General features: G+C 35.8%; 1 protein-coding gene across 1 annotated transcript; it reads left to right on the top strand.

Moving 5' to 3' along the window:
• Positions 1-3516: 3516 nt before the first annotated feature.
• On the top strand, positions 3517-4851 carry LOC126713028 (vacuolar iron transporter homolog 4-like). The gene has a single exon (XM_050412621.1). It carries the CDS (start codon positions 4031-4033, stop codon positions 4703-4705), a length of 675 nt encoding a protein of 224 aa, XP_050268578.1. The 5' UTR covers positions 3517-4030; the 3' UTR covers positions 4706-4851.
• The last annotated feature ends 8681 nt before the right edge of the window (positions 4852-13532 follow it).

The raw sequence follows: 13532 nt of genomic DNA, 5'->3' as shown, positions 1-13532 counted from the left end.
ACACAGTTTTATCTTATTTAGGCTTAGAGGAACTAAATTGCAAAAAAATCACTTAAAAAAAAATCAGTGACCAATCATATTTTTAAGAAATTCAAATGATTGGTGGCAACTGTATATGCTCTCAAACACTCAACACCCACATACAACTACCACAAGCACAAATAGTGTCAGTGACACACCCACAAGATGCACCATGCAAGGAGAGGGTTTGTCATCCTATCTCTCATACACTGACTATCTCATTGAGTCATCATTAACCTCCAAGGTTTGTTGTCGGGGCTCCCTTACATTAGGAGAGAAATTCTTCATGAGAAGAAGGTTAGGAAATTGTGGTTATCTCATAAGTTTATTTTTAGAAAGTATTTGAGAGATTTAGTATGCTTAATGTGAAACCTATTAATATATTGTCTGTTTCCCATTTTAAATTGTCCTCATAGTTACATTTGAGTTCATATGAGGAGTTAGAGTATATGTCTAAAGTTCCATACGCTAACACAGTTGAGTGTCTCATGTACTTGATGGATTGCACCAGATCTGATGTTAATGCAATCAGTGTAATCAATAGGATTATGGCAAATCAAAGAAAAAAGCATTGGAATATAGTAAAATGGATCTTTAAATTTCTTGCAATATCTTATTGAATTAGATAGCTGGTATATAAGCTATAGATTATGTAGTTGATTAGGTTGGGAATCTATTTATGTTTGTTACTGGCCCAATCAACTAGAAGTAAACTCTACAGGATATGGTTGATTTTTCCACCACTTAGGAAGAATACATAGTAGTAACAACGACATTAAAAGATACTGTTTGGCTCAAAGGGCCGGTTAATGAGTTTGATTTCAAGTAAGATAGCATGGTGCTACATTGTGATAGTTAGAGTGCAATTAATTTGGCAAAGAATCAAGTATATTGTGCAAAGGAAAAAGCATATTGATGTATGATATCATAAGATCAAAAAATGGACTTTTTGAGGGATATATCTTTGTCAAAGATCCAAATCAACCACTTCGTTGTATGTCACAGGGTCAATTTTTCTTTTAAATTTTCTGCCTGTGATGGCACTAAGCCCCTGACTTAGTCTCAGCCAACACACCACACACACACATTGCAGGAACACTTAGAATAGAATTATCAAATGAATTCACACACACACCGCATACACAATATTTACAGGGCACCAACCCCAACCTTTATTACTCAATATCAAGTACAAAGGAAGCCTGGAAAATGCACACAAAATTCTCTAAGCCAAAATTACACACTTTGCTGTTGACAGCCCCAACAGCCTAGAATAAATGCACAGAAATAATTGTCGCGTCAATTACTAGCAAGTAACTACCCCATTGTCCTAGACTTGCTGTTACATGTGATCTGACTTAGAACACCTTCAACTGATGTGTCTTGGCTTGCTCTCCACGTTTCCAGCCCTTACTCAATAGGTCTGATCATCAAGAAAGCTAAGAACTGCTTGATAACTACTACTAACTATCGCTGCACACTTTACACATGCCAGCCCATTTCTCAGCACATCATGGGGCTTCTGCCCATGCTACAGCAACCCACACACACTTGTTCCAGCATGTTTTAGAAGGCTTGGCTCCTGCCCAAACCCTTCTCATCAACATCACAGCCCACATAGCATGCCCATTTACAACACTTTAAGCAACTATCATCAGCCCACTCACACAAGTCCATGCATTCTACTAGCACCAACCAGCCCAATGCCTTGCACAGCATATCATCATCATAGCAGCCTAACACTGTCTTGCACTCAAGCTACCAAGCCCACACACAAAGCAACCATCAACCAAGCCACCAATGCCGTGCACCATCTCATAAGGTCAGCACCACCTGCTGCTACCCAACATCAAAATCCGTCTCTGCCCACCATGGCCCTCTTCTACCATGGCCTTGGGGCATCATGTGGAACAAGGTGCCTCCACATGCTACCCCTCATCATGCTCATCATTCTAAATCTAGCAGGGAGACCGGGCTTGTCCCTCTCAAAGAGCAGTTAGGAGCTTCACTAGATAGGCATGAGGAGTTATTGGTGTGTTGAGAAAACATAAAGCCAAGTGATTGGCCTGATGTTGCCCAAGCACTCCAATTCCTCATGGCATCATAATCAGCAACTAAAGCTCCTAACATTGTGTGTGGTTTTTGTGAGAGAGAATTAAGGTGTACTTGGATTTTGAGTTTTTTGAGGAAATTCTTATACTATTGTTGTAATCCTCCTAACCTTATGGTGAAAGTTTCTTTGTGTCTATGGGTTTATTCCTATGTTCTCTGTGTATGTGATTTAAATTTTTTTTTTCTTAAAAAAAATTGTCTTTAATTTTATTAGATTGAACTTCCAAATGAGAGCAATAATTATTTAATTCGTTTCTATTCTATTCATTTCATTCTATTCCTCTATAAACTACAAGTGTTGAGTTGAAAAATCTAGCCGATCCATCATCATCCCTAGACGCATTTAATCTTGTACTAAAGAGATTTGATTTGATTTTTTTTTTTTTCTTTGAAGAAAAGAGATTTGATTCTTCAGTAGTTATTTCACGGCCGCATTGCCATTTGGGACTCCAAAAATATCAAATATACACCCAACAAAGTAGTCTTTCTCACCTGCGGGCTTTTCTCATCCAAAGGCTAGTTTTTAACGGCGAGAATAGTTCCTTTTTTTTCATGTAAGCAAAAATGGAAATGACACAGGAACGTGAGGATTAATATTCTTTCACATTTTTTTTCCCTTTTTCTTTCTAGTCATGTTGATCATCATGCTTTAGTCATGAAACAACACGACCGGTATAACGGTTATAAAGTGTACCAGCTTCTAATTCCCTGTTTTAGGCGAAATTGTCGGTGTTCTCTCTATAATTCATAAGAGAAAGGTACGTAATAGAACCCCAAGAATTCTAATTCCATACTTGCATTTTTTCCCCCTCTCTCATAATTATTTCTTATTCTTTTTATTTTTGGATAAAATTATCTGTCTTCCCTGTAGACCTTATTTTAAAACTTGATATGCAGGATTACATTACATTAGGCAACGAAGTTAGTTCAATATCCATCATGATCAGATTTCTCTAACCTTCTGAATGGTGGGTCATTTGTTTTATATCAATTTTTTTACTATTAATTTCTCTTTCTACTTTTTAAATCGTCATTCATCATTATCTATCTAGATAGTTATTCATCTAGCTTGTTTGCAAGAAAACTTTTTTTTCCCTGTGGGTCGGTTTTAATTGGGTTTTACAGATATATATCATCTTAATTTTTCATTCTTTTGAAAGTTTATATACTTTTGCACGATGCAACAAAACAAGGTATATCCGAGATGATTTCTTCTTTAATTACTTTTTTGGATAAATGTTTGATGAGTCTTTTTCCACTTTCTTGAGGGATGTGATCAGATAATAACTCCAATAGGTCAGTTCATGTGTGTGGGCAAAACTCGTTTTGATAGAAGGCACAAGAACTTCAAAGTGAAAGTTATATCCTTTAGGGCAATTTGGCTTTCCAGATTGGTTCACCTTATCTAGATCACATATGCAACTGTTTGAGCCCTATGGCATTCAGTTCTATGCGTCCCTCAAAGTTTCAACTTTTTTTTTTTTGTTTATTACGAAGATGTCCAAAACTCTTCGAGCAATCTATTTCATTAGTAGTAGTGCTCCATTCCACACGCACCAAATAATTAATCCCCCAACGTAAGGCATTATTGACTTCACTAGATCTTGGAAAAGACTAGACCAACCTCAATTCATAGTTTCAACATTCTTTAGTTAATGAGGCAGCCGCTGCCATAGTGTTAGTAGGTAGCATTGTAATTCTCTTCTCAAATAATGCTGGTTTAGTGGTTTTCTTTTTTATCCTTTTGGTTTTCATTAGTGGCCATACCCCACTTTTGCCTCCGTAGCTGGGGGTCTCCATCCATAAATACGCTTCTTGGGGGCGTGTGTTCTCCACACCTCTCCATTTCCTCCTTCCTCAGCAGCTAATTTAGCTACTTCCCAACCTTTTTTTTTTCATGGCATCCAACGTCCAAACATCCCTGAATGGTGCTAAATTCACCATTCCCACCACTCATGACCTGGAGCAATCAACATTGGAGACGGAAGCCAAGGAATTTGATTACTCAAAAAGATCCCAATGGTTACGTGCAGCTGTGTTAGGAGCCAACGATGGGCTGGTCTCAACAGCTTCATTGATGATGGGTGTTGGAGCAGTTAAACAAGACATTAAGGCCATGATACTTACTGGGTTTGCAGGCCTTGTTGCTGGGGCTTGTAGCATGGCCATAGGAGAGTTTGTGTCTGTGTACTCACAGTTGGATATAGAGGTGGCCCAGATGAAAAGAGAGAAGCAAAAGGGTGAGCTAGGTGGAGAAAGATCAGAAGAGGAAGAAGATGGTGAAAAAGAGAGTTTGCCAAACCCTTTGCAAGCCGCAGCAGCATCAGCTCTTGCCTTTTCTGCGGGTGCAATGGTTCCATTACTTGCAGCTTCGTTCATAAAAGAGTATAAGGTAAGAGTAGGAGTGGTGGTGGGTGCAGTGAGCTTGGCTTTGGTGGTATTTGGGTGGTTGGGTGCTATGTTAGGTAAGGTACCATTGCTTAGGTCTGTACTGAGGGTTCTGATTGGAGGTTTGCTTGCTATGGCTATAACTTTTGGGTTAACCAAACTGATTGGATCAAGTGGGCTGTAATATCAGACCCCCAACCTCTTCCAATCTTAGTTTGTGTTTGCCTGATGGGATATGTAATGCGTTCTTTTCCCTTTCTTTTGTAACTTTGTCCCCTTTCCCCACTCTTACCAAAAGCTATAAAAGTAGTTTATCATGGTTTATGACCACCATGCTTTGTACAAGCTGAACTTTCTCTCTTTCTCTTAGGTACAAACACGTACTGGCATATATGCACACACAAAAAACAAAAAAGCAAAATTCCGACGTGGGTGTGCACTCTCATAAAGATTAAGTGGTAAGTTATTAATATTGTAATGTCAATATAGCTACACGCGCTTCATGCATATGATGAGCTTCTTTTTTAGGTTTAGTGTCAAAATTTTCCCAAAAAAATAAAAGAAAAAGAAGCAACTAAAAATCATATACAACAATCAAAATCATATGAGCAATAAAATGATTAAAAAAAAAAACTAAAAGAATTACCTTGTAGGGAACTACTACTCCTTCCTTTGAGAGAAAAAGAAAGAGGTTTAAAAAACATTAAACAAAGAAAGAGAGACATTTATTTATGTTTAATTTTAGTAACTGGCTTGCCCTTAGGAATAAAGAGAGATAAAAGTGCCTAATTTTAAAATATATGGATAAGGGTTATGGTTGTATTAAAATAAGTTAGCAAAAAAAAATTAAGAGAGAGGAGTGTGTGAAAAAACTACTTTTCTAGATTTATTTAAAATTTAGGAGTATTTAAATTAGTAATTTTACATATCTAACCCTAGTATTAAACTTTCTAAACATATAAATTTGAGGCTATTTTGGTATATAAAATGATGAAATCTAAACAAGGAATCCTGTTATTAATATTATAGATGACAACCAATATTAAAACCAAAAAATATTGTTAAATTGGTTGTATTTGGTCTAAAGCATTACTCATTCTAACATTTTAGATGAACTAAAAATGGTAGCACATTACAAACTTCACTCAAAAGTCATGATAACTTTTAGAGCAAGATAAGGCAAGTTATATGCCTTTGTCTTAGAACATTATTCTCTTTCCCTTGTTATGTGTGTTTGTTTCAAAATAAATAAATAAACCTAGCTAAATAATAGGCTAGCAATTAATAGTTCATAATTTTTTTTTTGGTTATATTTGATCTTTAGGGCATGTAATAAAATAAAATCACCAAAATCCATTTAAAATAGGGTTTGGGATTTTAATCCAAACTCTAAGGGATAAAAATATGACAAAATTGAAAAACTTGAATGACTAAACTGTGATATAACAAAATTACAAAGAGAGTAAATAATTCGTCCACAAAATACAAAATCTATTAATTTGAGAACGTTGATTTTTTTTTTTTTTTTTTTTTTGTATTTTAAACTTTAGGAGGTCATATGTAACAATTGTATTTTTAATATATATATATATATATATATATATATATAAATTTTAGTAGGGAAAATTCATAAAGGGATAAATTTTAATTTTCCCTAAATACTAAATAGTATATAAGAGCGTTGTGGCCAGTACGTAGTGGAAAAGGCATATTTGTTAGTTGTGCCCCAGCACTTGTGTTGGTCTATAGACTATAGTGGCTATTTGGAGGGGATCCTCTTCATTTGCTTTCAAACGGAATGAGAGAGGATTTCGATGTGAAAATTTAATATTTTGTCAATCTAAAAATAATATGATATAACATCATTTAAAACCAAATATCATTTCTTATTGGTATGTAGAATGACAATGGCATAGCATAATGTAAACATTTGAATAAGCTAAATCTTCAAGATCTCATGTGTTAATGGCATTATCTGGTTCTTCCAGTGAAATAAACCCAAATCCAAATTCTTTCTCCCTAACTCTTTATAGGAAAAAAAACAAAACAAAATCTTCACTATGAAATAAACTCCCCTTATTTGACATAAAATAATAATAAATAAATAAAAAGAAGAAAGAAAGAAAGATCTTGATGTTGTTTGGGATTCTATTTGGCTTAACGAATAAGATAAATTATAAATAAGTTGTACCTAAAAAATGAGGCTCGTGGGTTCCAGTTAGCTCAACTGGTAAAGTCTATGATGATTGTATAAGAGATCTAGGGTTCAATCCCCGCCTATACCAAAAACTGATTGGTGTCTTGATTTGATGATAAAGAGCTATCATCAGGAACGGACGTCATAAGTTGAAACTCTCTCAAAAAATAAATGAGGCTCAAAAAAGTTATCCTTAAAAAAATAACCAAGTGTCAAGAACCTTATAACTTAAATGGCATTTTTTAGTATTTCTAATGGAGATATCCAACAAAATTCAAAATCCCTTACCCTAATTATCAAATTTTCAAACAAATAAAAAAAGTCAACACCTAGTTATATTTTTTTTGATATTGTATAATTTTCCAAAGTTGTTATAATGCAGGTTTTTTTTTTTTTTTTTTTGAGAAACAAACACATACAAAGGAGAGGAAAATTGGTTTTAACACAAAAGTACACCACAAATTTGAATTAATTGGAGATTATTGTAGCTTTGTCTTCGGAACAATGATATGTTGCCTTAATGGTATTTATGCTATAATATACATCGTGTTGGAGTATGTGTGTTTCAAACACTTAAACTATGCTTGTGTCCCACATTAGTTAGAGATGAGTTTTCATATATGTTTATAAATCATAACACCACTTAAGTGTTAGCTTGAAAGATAATGGGCTAAGGGTTAGAGTTGGGCTTGGGTTGGGTTTAGGCTTGTCTCTATCTCTCTTGTTCCTCATTCCTTTTCTTTTTTTTTTTTTTTTTTCCTTTAGTCCATTTTGGTTTTGCCCGTTGGGCATTAAACAAGCAGCCCGTTGGGGCATTTAATGTGCTGCCCGTTGGCATGCACAATAACCGTTGGTACAGCCCATCAGCTCTCACATCAGTTAGCTTATAAACCCTACAACTCACACTATTCAATACTCATATTTTTCTCATCTTCTCCAACCGTATCTCTCTGTTTTTGCTCTCTGTTCTGCTTTGGTTTTGCTGCACAGAAATTTTAGCTTCAATTTTTTAAGGAAAGGAAAGGCAAATTAAGGTTGTTCTTAGATCTTCTTGCTTAAGTGTGTGATCAACTTGAAGAAATCACTATAATCTAATCTTGGAGGATTGTACGGTCAATAGAGTCATTCACACCGAGTGCTACTCCAGGTGGTACAAATCAACCTTTAAAGACAACGCATTTTGTGTGATTCTATAGTTTGTGAGATCTTTTTAACTCTATCTATTTATTTTTGTCATTGCTAATTTTTTAGGGTTTGTATTGTTGAATCAAAACTTGTTTATTTAGCCATATTTTCCAACACATTGAAGGCTAAGGGAACCAAACTTGGATCTATTAAAAATATTTCCTTCAGAGCACTCTTTGGCCTGTGAGCAAAGCCTGGTGTGGAACAAAAGTCTGGTCCTAAATGTGCCGCCAAAAGTACACACGTTTATATGGAGAGCATGCTCAAACTGTCTACCAACTCGAGACAATCTCCACCGGCGACGAGTAAAGATCACCCCGCACTGTGAAATTTGCTAGTACATGTCTGAAACGGTGAGCCACATCTTGTGGGAATGTCCTCTAGCACGGAATGTTTGGGCTTTATTCAAGGGTAGAACCTAGAAATGCAGCAATACGGCATCAGACTTCTTCACCCTCTTTCGACAAATGCAGCTGAAACTAGACCAGCAGGAGTTGGAGAAATGGGTAGTCACGGCATGGGCAATCTGGAATGCGAGGAATAGATTCTATTTTGAGCACTTTCAAACCCATCCGAAGGTGATACTTGAGCTTGCAAGCGGCCTGGTTGATGAGTATCAACGCCTAATGCACACACAGTGAACTCCTTGATTTAACAATATATGTGTTTGGGTCTAGGTAACTTGCTGCCTATAACCCAGTTTTTGGATTTTTTTTGGTTGTATACATTTTACACATCAATGAAAGTTTTATCGTATTGACCTCAAAAAAAAAAAATGTCCTTCAGATGTTGAATTATTAGTAGACAGTTCTTAGTTACGATACCTAGATCAACTTACTGTCTAATGAATTGCTATTCTCTTTAAGGCTTCAAAAAGTTAAAGCAACTGGCTTTCGTAGTGCACTAATTTTAAAATACGTATAACTTTTACTTCAAAAAGCCAAAAAGAAGATGGTACACAACAAACAAAATGATTTATGTTAAATAAATTGAAGATATAGAAAATATTGTAGAAGCAAAAGCTTAAAATAGAATAATAACGCACGAGGGTTATGTAAATCAATCTAACAATCTGCGTCTATGAAAGAAAACTTAAGGATTATATATTTGATATATGAGTGAAGTACAATTTTTGTATTACAATAACTCAACATTGGTATTTATAAGAAACTCAATTCTAAATTAGCGATACACTAACTATGGTTAAATAACTTATAGTACAAGTATCAAACTTGGCTTGTATACCAAGTTGGATTGGCCTTAAGCCTTGAGTATCACCTTCTCAAACTCAAAGAGAAAGCTTGATGCAGCCTTGAGTTTGGAACAAGTTTGAGAAGATGCCTCAAAGAATGACTTCAAGAAGCCTAGATACTGACCCTTGAAGAGACCATACTGCTGCTTGGATATGGATAGGGCACTGTGGAGAGGAAAAACCTTGCATATGGATGAAACAATGTTGAAAGAATGTCAGAAGAGGGATGTAGAGGCTTGAGATTGGTTGTATCAATGACAAAGGAAGGTGACTATGGCCGGAGAAAGGCTACACTGACGGCTTGAAGGAAATCAACAAAGAGGATGTTGTGATCTAGCGCAGTTCATGAGTTGTCGCATATATGAGAGTAATGAGATACAAAAAGTATGAGAAATGGGCCATATGGGAAAAGGGGCCCTCAAATCAGAATCTACACAAAGAGGCTTAAAGTCAACAGGCTGTAAAAGTCAATGCTCAAAAGGAACAACAACCTCAATTCGAGCAAGAGTCGGCCAATTCATGATGTGTCGTTGTTTGTGACATGGCAAAAGAGGTGCTAGCTGATGTGACATAATGAGATGACATCACTTAGGGATGATATGGCAAGACAGAAAGATGACACGTGGCACTAGACAATGTAATGATGATGTCAGCTTGGTTGGACCACAAGTGGAGGTAAACAATGTGTGGAAGCACATAAGCAGAAAGCTTAGAGGTGCGTGAAGCACATGAGGCCGCAATTGGCGAGCGAAATTTTGTGGGCTTGTCGATGGAGGATGGCGAAGCTGTAGATGAGACGTGTCAGGTCAAACTACTGGGTGTAGGGAGATCAGTAAGCAATGCGTGAGTAAAGCTAGTGGTGCATGACAGCACATGCATAATCATATTGATGCTAGATTTGGAGGTTTTGCTCGCGGGAGGTTGTAGAAGTCACTTATGTGTTCAATTTCGTCAAAAAAAGGCTAGAAAAACGTAGATCTTAATTGGAGAGACAAGGCTATGTGAGAGGTTTGGATCTGCGATGGGAGGCAACGACGATGAGATGAGACAGAGACACATTGGAGGTCCTAATGGTGCTATTGTTCTAACTTCGTTTAATGATGGCAGACATGGGAAGATCGACAAGAATTTGTGATAAGGAAGATTTGTGAAAAGCTGTGAAAATCTATTTGGTTTTTTTTAACGAATTTGGTGGAAGATGGAATGAGATTGATAAGAACATAGCTTTGATTTGTGTATGTTAAATAAATTAGAGGAGATATAGAAAATACTGTATATGCAGAAGCATAAAATAGAGTAACACAATAACATACGTAGATTACGTGGTTTGGTCTAACGACCTATGTCCACAAATGAAACCTTAGGGATGTGAGTGAAGTACAATTCATGTTTTACTATTGATGATGCCAAAAAACCACCAGTAAGCTATACGGTCCTCACGTACTCGAAACAATACATGCACAACACAAAAAGAGAAGACCTCACAGAAGGCACCGGTGTGGTGTCGGCCAAATACCCTCCAAATGTCAAGTTAGAATTTCTCACAACTCTAGAGTGCCAGAGCGGGTAAATTATGCATACCTTGGCTAGTGAGAGTATTGTGGCTTTTATAGTAGAAAAGTCGACCTCTCTTTCCTTGGCTTGGAAGTCCTTCAATATAGGAATCCTTAAGAGCGTATTCTTCGGAATCCTTTCCTTATAGGAGTCTTTTTTATCATCATTGTGCGTAGAGCACAAGAAACTTCCTTATATATATATATATATATATATATATATATATATATACGTGGAGACCAAGTTAGGGTTACGTCAAAACCATCAATCTAGTTATTCCTTTTATCTTGGTGACGTCAGCTTCCAACATCAATCAAGAGTTAATCTCGTCAGCTTTGTAGATTTCTTGTTCGTCAGGTGTTGACATACACAAGGCCGACGGGCTTATTCGGGGCGTCACTATACCCCTTGCCATGTGTAGTCTAAATATTACAAAATTACCCTTATCAACTATGAACCCAACGTGAGTATTTAGAAGAGACTAAATCCTAAATTAACAATACACTAACTATGGTTAATTAACTTGTAGTACAAGTATAAGAATTGGCTTGTACACCAAGTAGGATTGGATTTAAGTTTTAAGTATTGGACTGATATCTCTAACAGTTTCTATCAATTCGTAGCACTCTTATTCGAGGCATAGTAAGTCTTTTATAAATTCTTACGATACTGTTTAATGATAGAAAATAAAGTTATATTACCAAGAAAAATAACTTTAAAAAAATAGTATTTTGCTACTCTATCATTGAATATTTTTAGTTTTAAGTTTTCAACATTCCGATTTGCTCTATGTAATATCTCTGATCATCTAACATTCCCGTAATTCATTTTTGGAGGGGAGGATGGTTGGTTTGGTTATGTGCTTTGTGGCTGAATTTTAATGCCCTAGGAACTTTAAGCAGCATTGGACAAAAGGAGATTGAAGACTGAAATAATTTTGGCAAAGATGATTGAGTAGTTTACCACATTTATTTGCGTTGTGGGTGCATTGCCTAGGAAGGACTCCTCTCAATTTCATAAGATATGTGACAATGCAAAGCAGAGATGGGTGTTCATTTCGGTGGTAGTGGCTGTTACTGATCTGTTGTCAGTCCCTACTACTTCCGTATGTCAATGCTATTCGGCTTTTGTTGTTGGATGATAAGGTTCTGGACCTCTGGTATTGTGATGAAAGAAGCTTTCTGAGTGTTTGTTTGGCATCAACTTTTAATTTTTATATGCAATTTTTTAAAACCTCACATTTTCTCACTTTTAAAATTTTATTCAAGGTACAAATATACTTTAGCACACTTTCAGCAAAAAGTTTTCCGCAAAAAGTTAAATAAACTATTTCCGAACGGATTTTTTGCTGCCAAGTCTATGATGGTTCATTATCCACTAATTGTTAATACATCGGAGTTTATTTAGAGGAAAACCATCGTCTAAGGAGGCAATTGCAAGTGGTGGCAACAAGGACTGGGATGGAGGAACCCAACCAAGCAACCACTAAAGCTGGATGACAACCAAGGAGGAATTGCAAAGGTCCAATTATGGTGGATAGTTTGTTGATGTGGGGACAACATGGATCGTTCAAAACAATACTTGTGTGGAAAATTATGTACAAACTAGTCGCAGACTAGCGCAATGTGCGGGAAAAATTTTTATTTACTATAGTGAAAAATACTATTTCTATTTTAAGAATTCAAATGGTAAAGCTAAAAGCTGTTCATTCCTAACTAATAGTTAAAAAGAAATTTTTTCTCAATAAGCAAACATTAGACAATCTACCTCTCTCAAATAACAATAGCATTTAGTTTATTATGAGAGCACAAAAATGTTTGGATAGGTAGCTAGACTACACAAGATATACCAACTAACCACCCACATTGCTGCGATCCAAACAGTTCCCCAAACTATTCAATGGATAAGAGAGATGAGCAGTGTCTACAAAGGGCATGGTTGTAGTCAACGTGAGCTAATGACTCATGCAATCATGCTTACAAAGAATTCCTCATTAATTGAAGATAAATGATATTGAAACTTTACCTTGTGCAAGTAAAGCATAAAATATGTTCAACAATTGTAACCCCAGTTTAAGAAAATTAAGGCCAAAATATCTTAGAATCCCAAGTAACCTCATAACTACGACACTAATATAGAGTGTTGAAACCCAAGCAGGTTCTTCTATAAAGCAATTATATCTCCACAGTAACTAACCCCTATATATGCATTGATTTCAAGCTCTCAGTAGAGTTTGTCACAAAAGATATACCAACCCAATGTGACACATTTCTTTGAAGATTGGAACTTCTCTGGGTGGGGTTCATTAGGGAATTGAAAAGGTAATTTCAAAGGAATAAACAATAGATTGATACCTCAATGCATAAGACACTTTCTAAAAATTGTGTTGTCCTTAAAATATGCATGTTAGCATAGAATGAAGAAGACCAAACTCAGATAAATCACATATAAGACAATGAGAATCATTATTGGAAATTTAGAATATCAATCATTTGGAACTTTGTTGAATCCAGTTAGTCATCATTTCTTCCTAATAAAATAATACATATTTTTTGTAAAAATATATATGATTTATGACTATTAAAAGGGACAATCAAACAGGGGACCAACTTCAAAATCAGAGGTGATGACAATCTGTGCTACAAAAACCAACATTTTTAAGTAAAAACCAACATTTTTAAGTAAAAACCAACCTAAGAAATCGAGAAGTAGATATAGTGGAGAGAGCGACTTTACCACCAAATCTTAGATGTGTGTTTGGTTCATTAAAGCTACATCAAAAGGGAATCTCCTTCACCTACCAAATCATTTTGGGAACCTCGG

This window comes from Quercus robur, chromosome 2 (assembly GCF_932294415.1).
Source record: "Quercus robur chromosome 2, dhQueRobu3.1, whole genome shotgun sequence".
Lineage (NCBI taxonomy): Eukaryota > Viridiplantae > Streptophyta > Magnoliopsida > Fagales > Fagaceae > Quercus > Quercus robur.
Note: the sequence above shows the minus strand (reverse complement) of the source record. Positions and strands in the feature narration are given on the sequence as shown.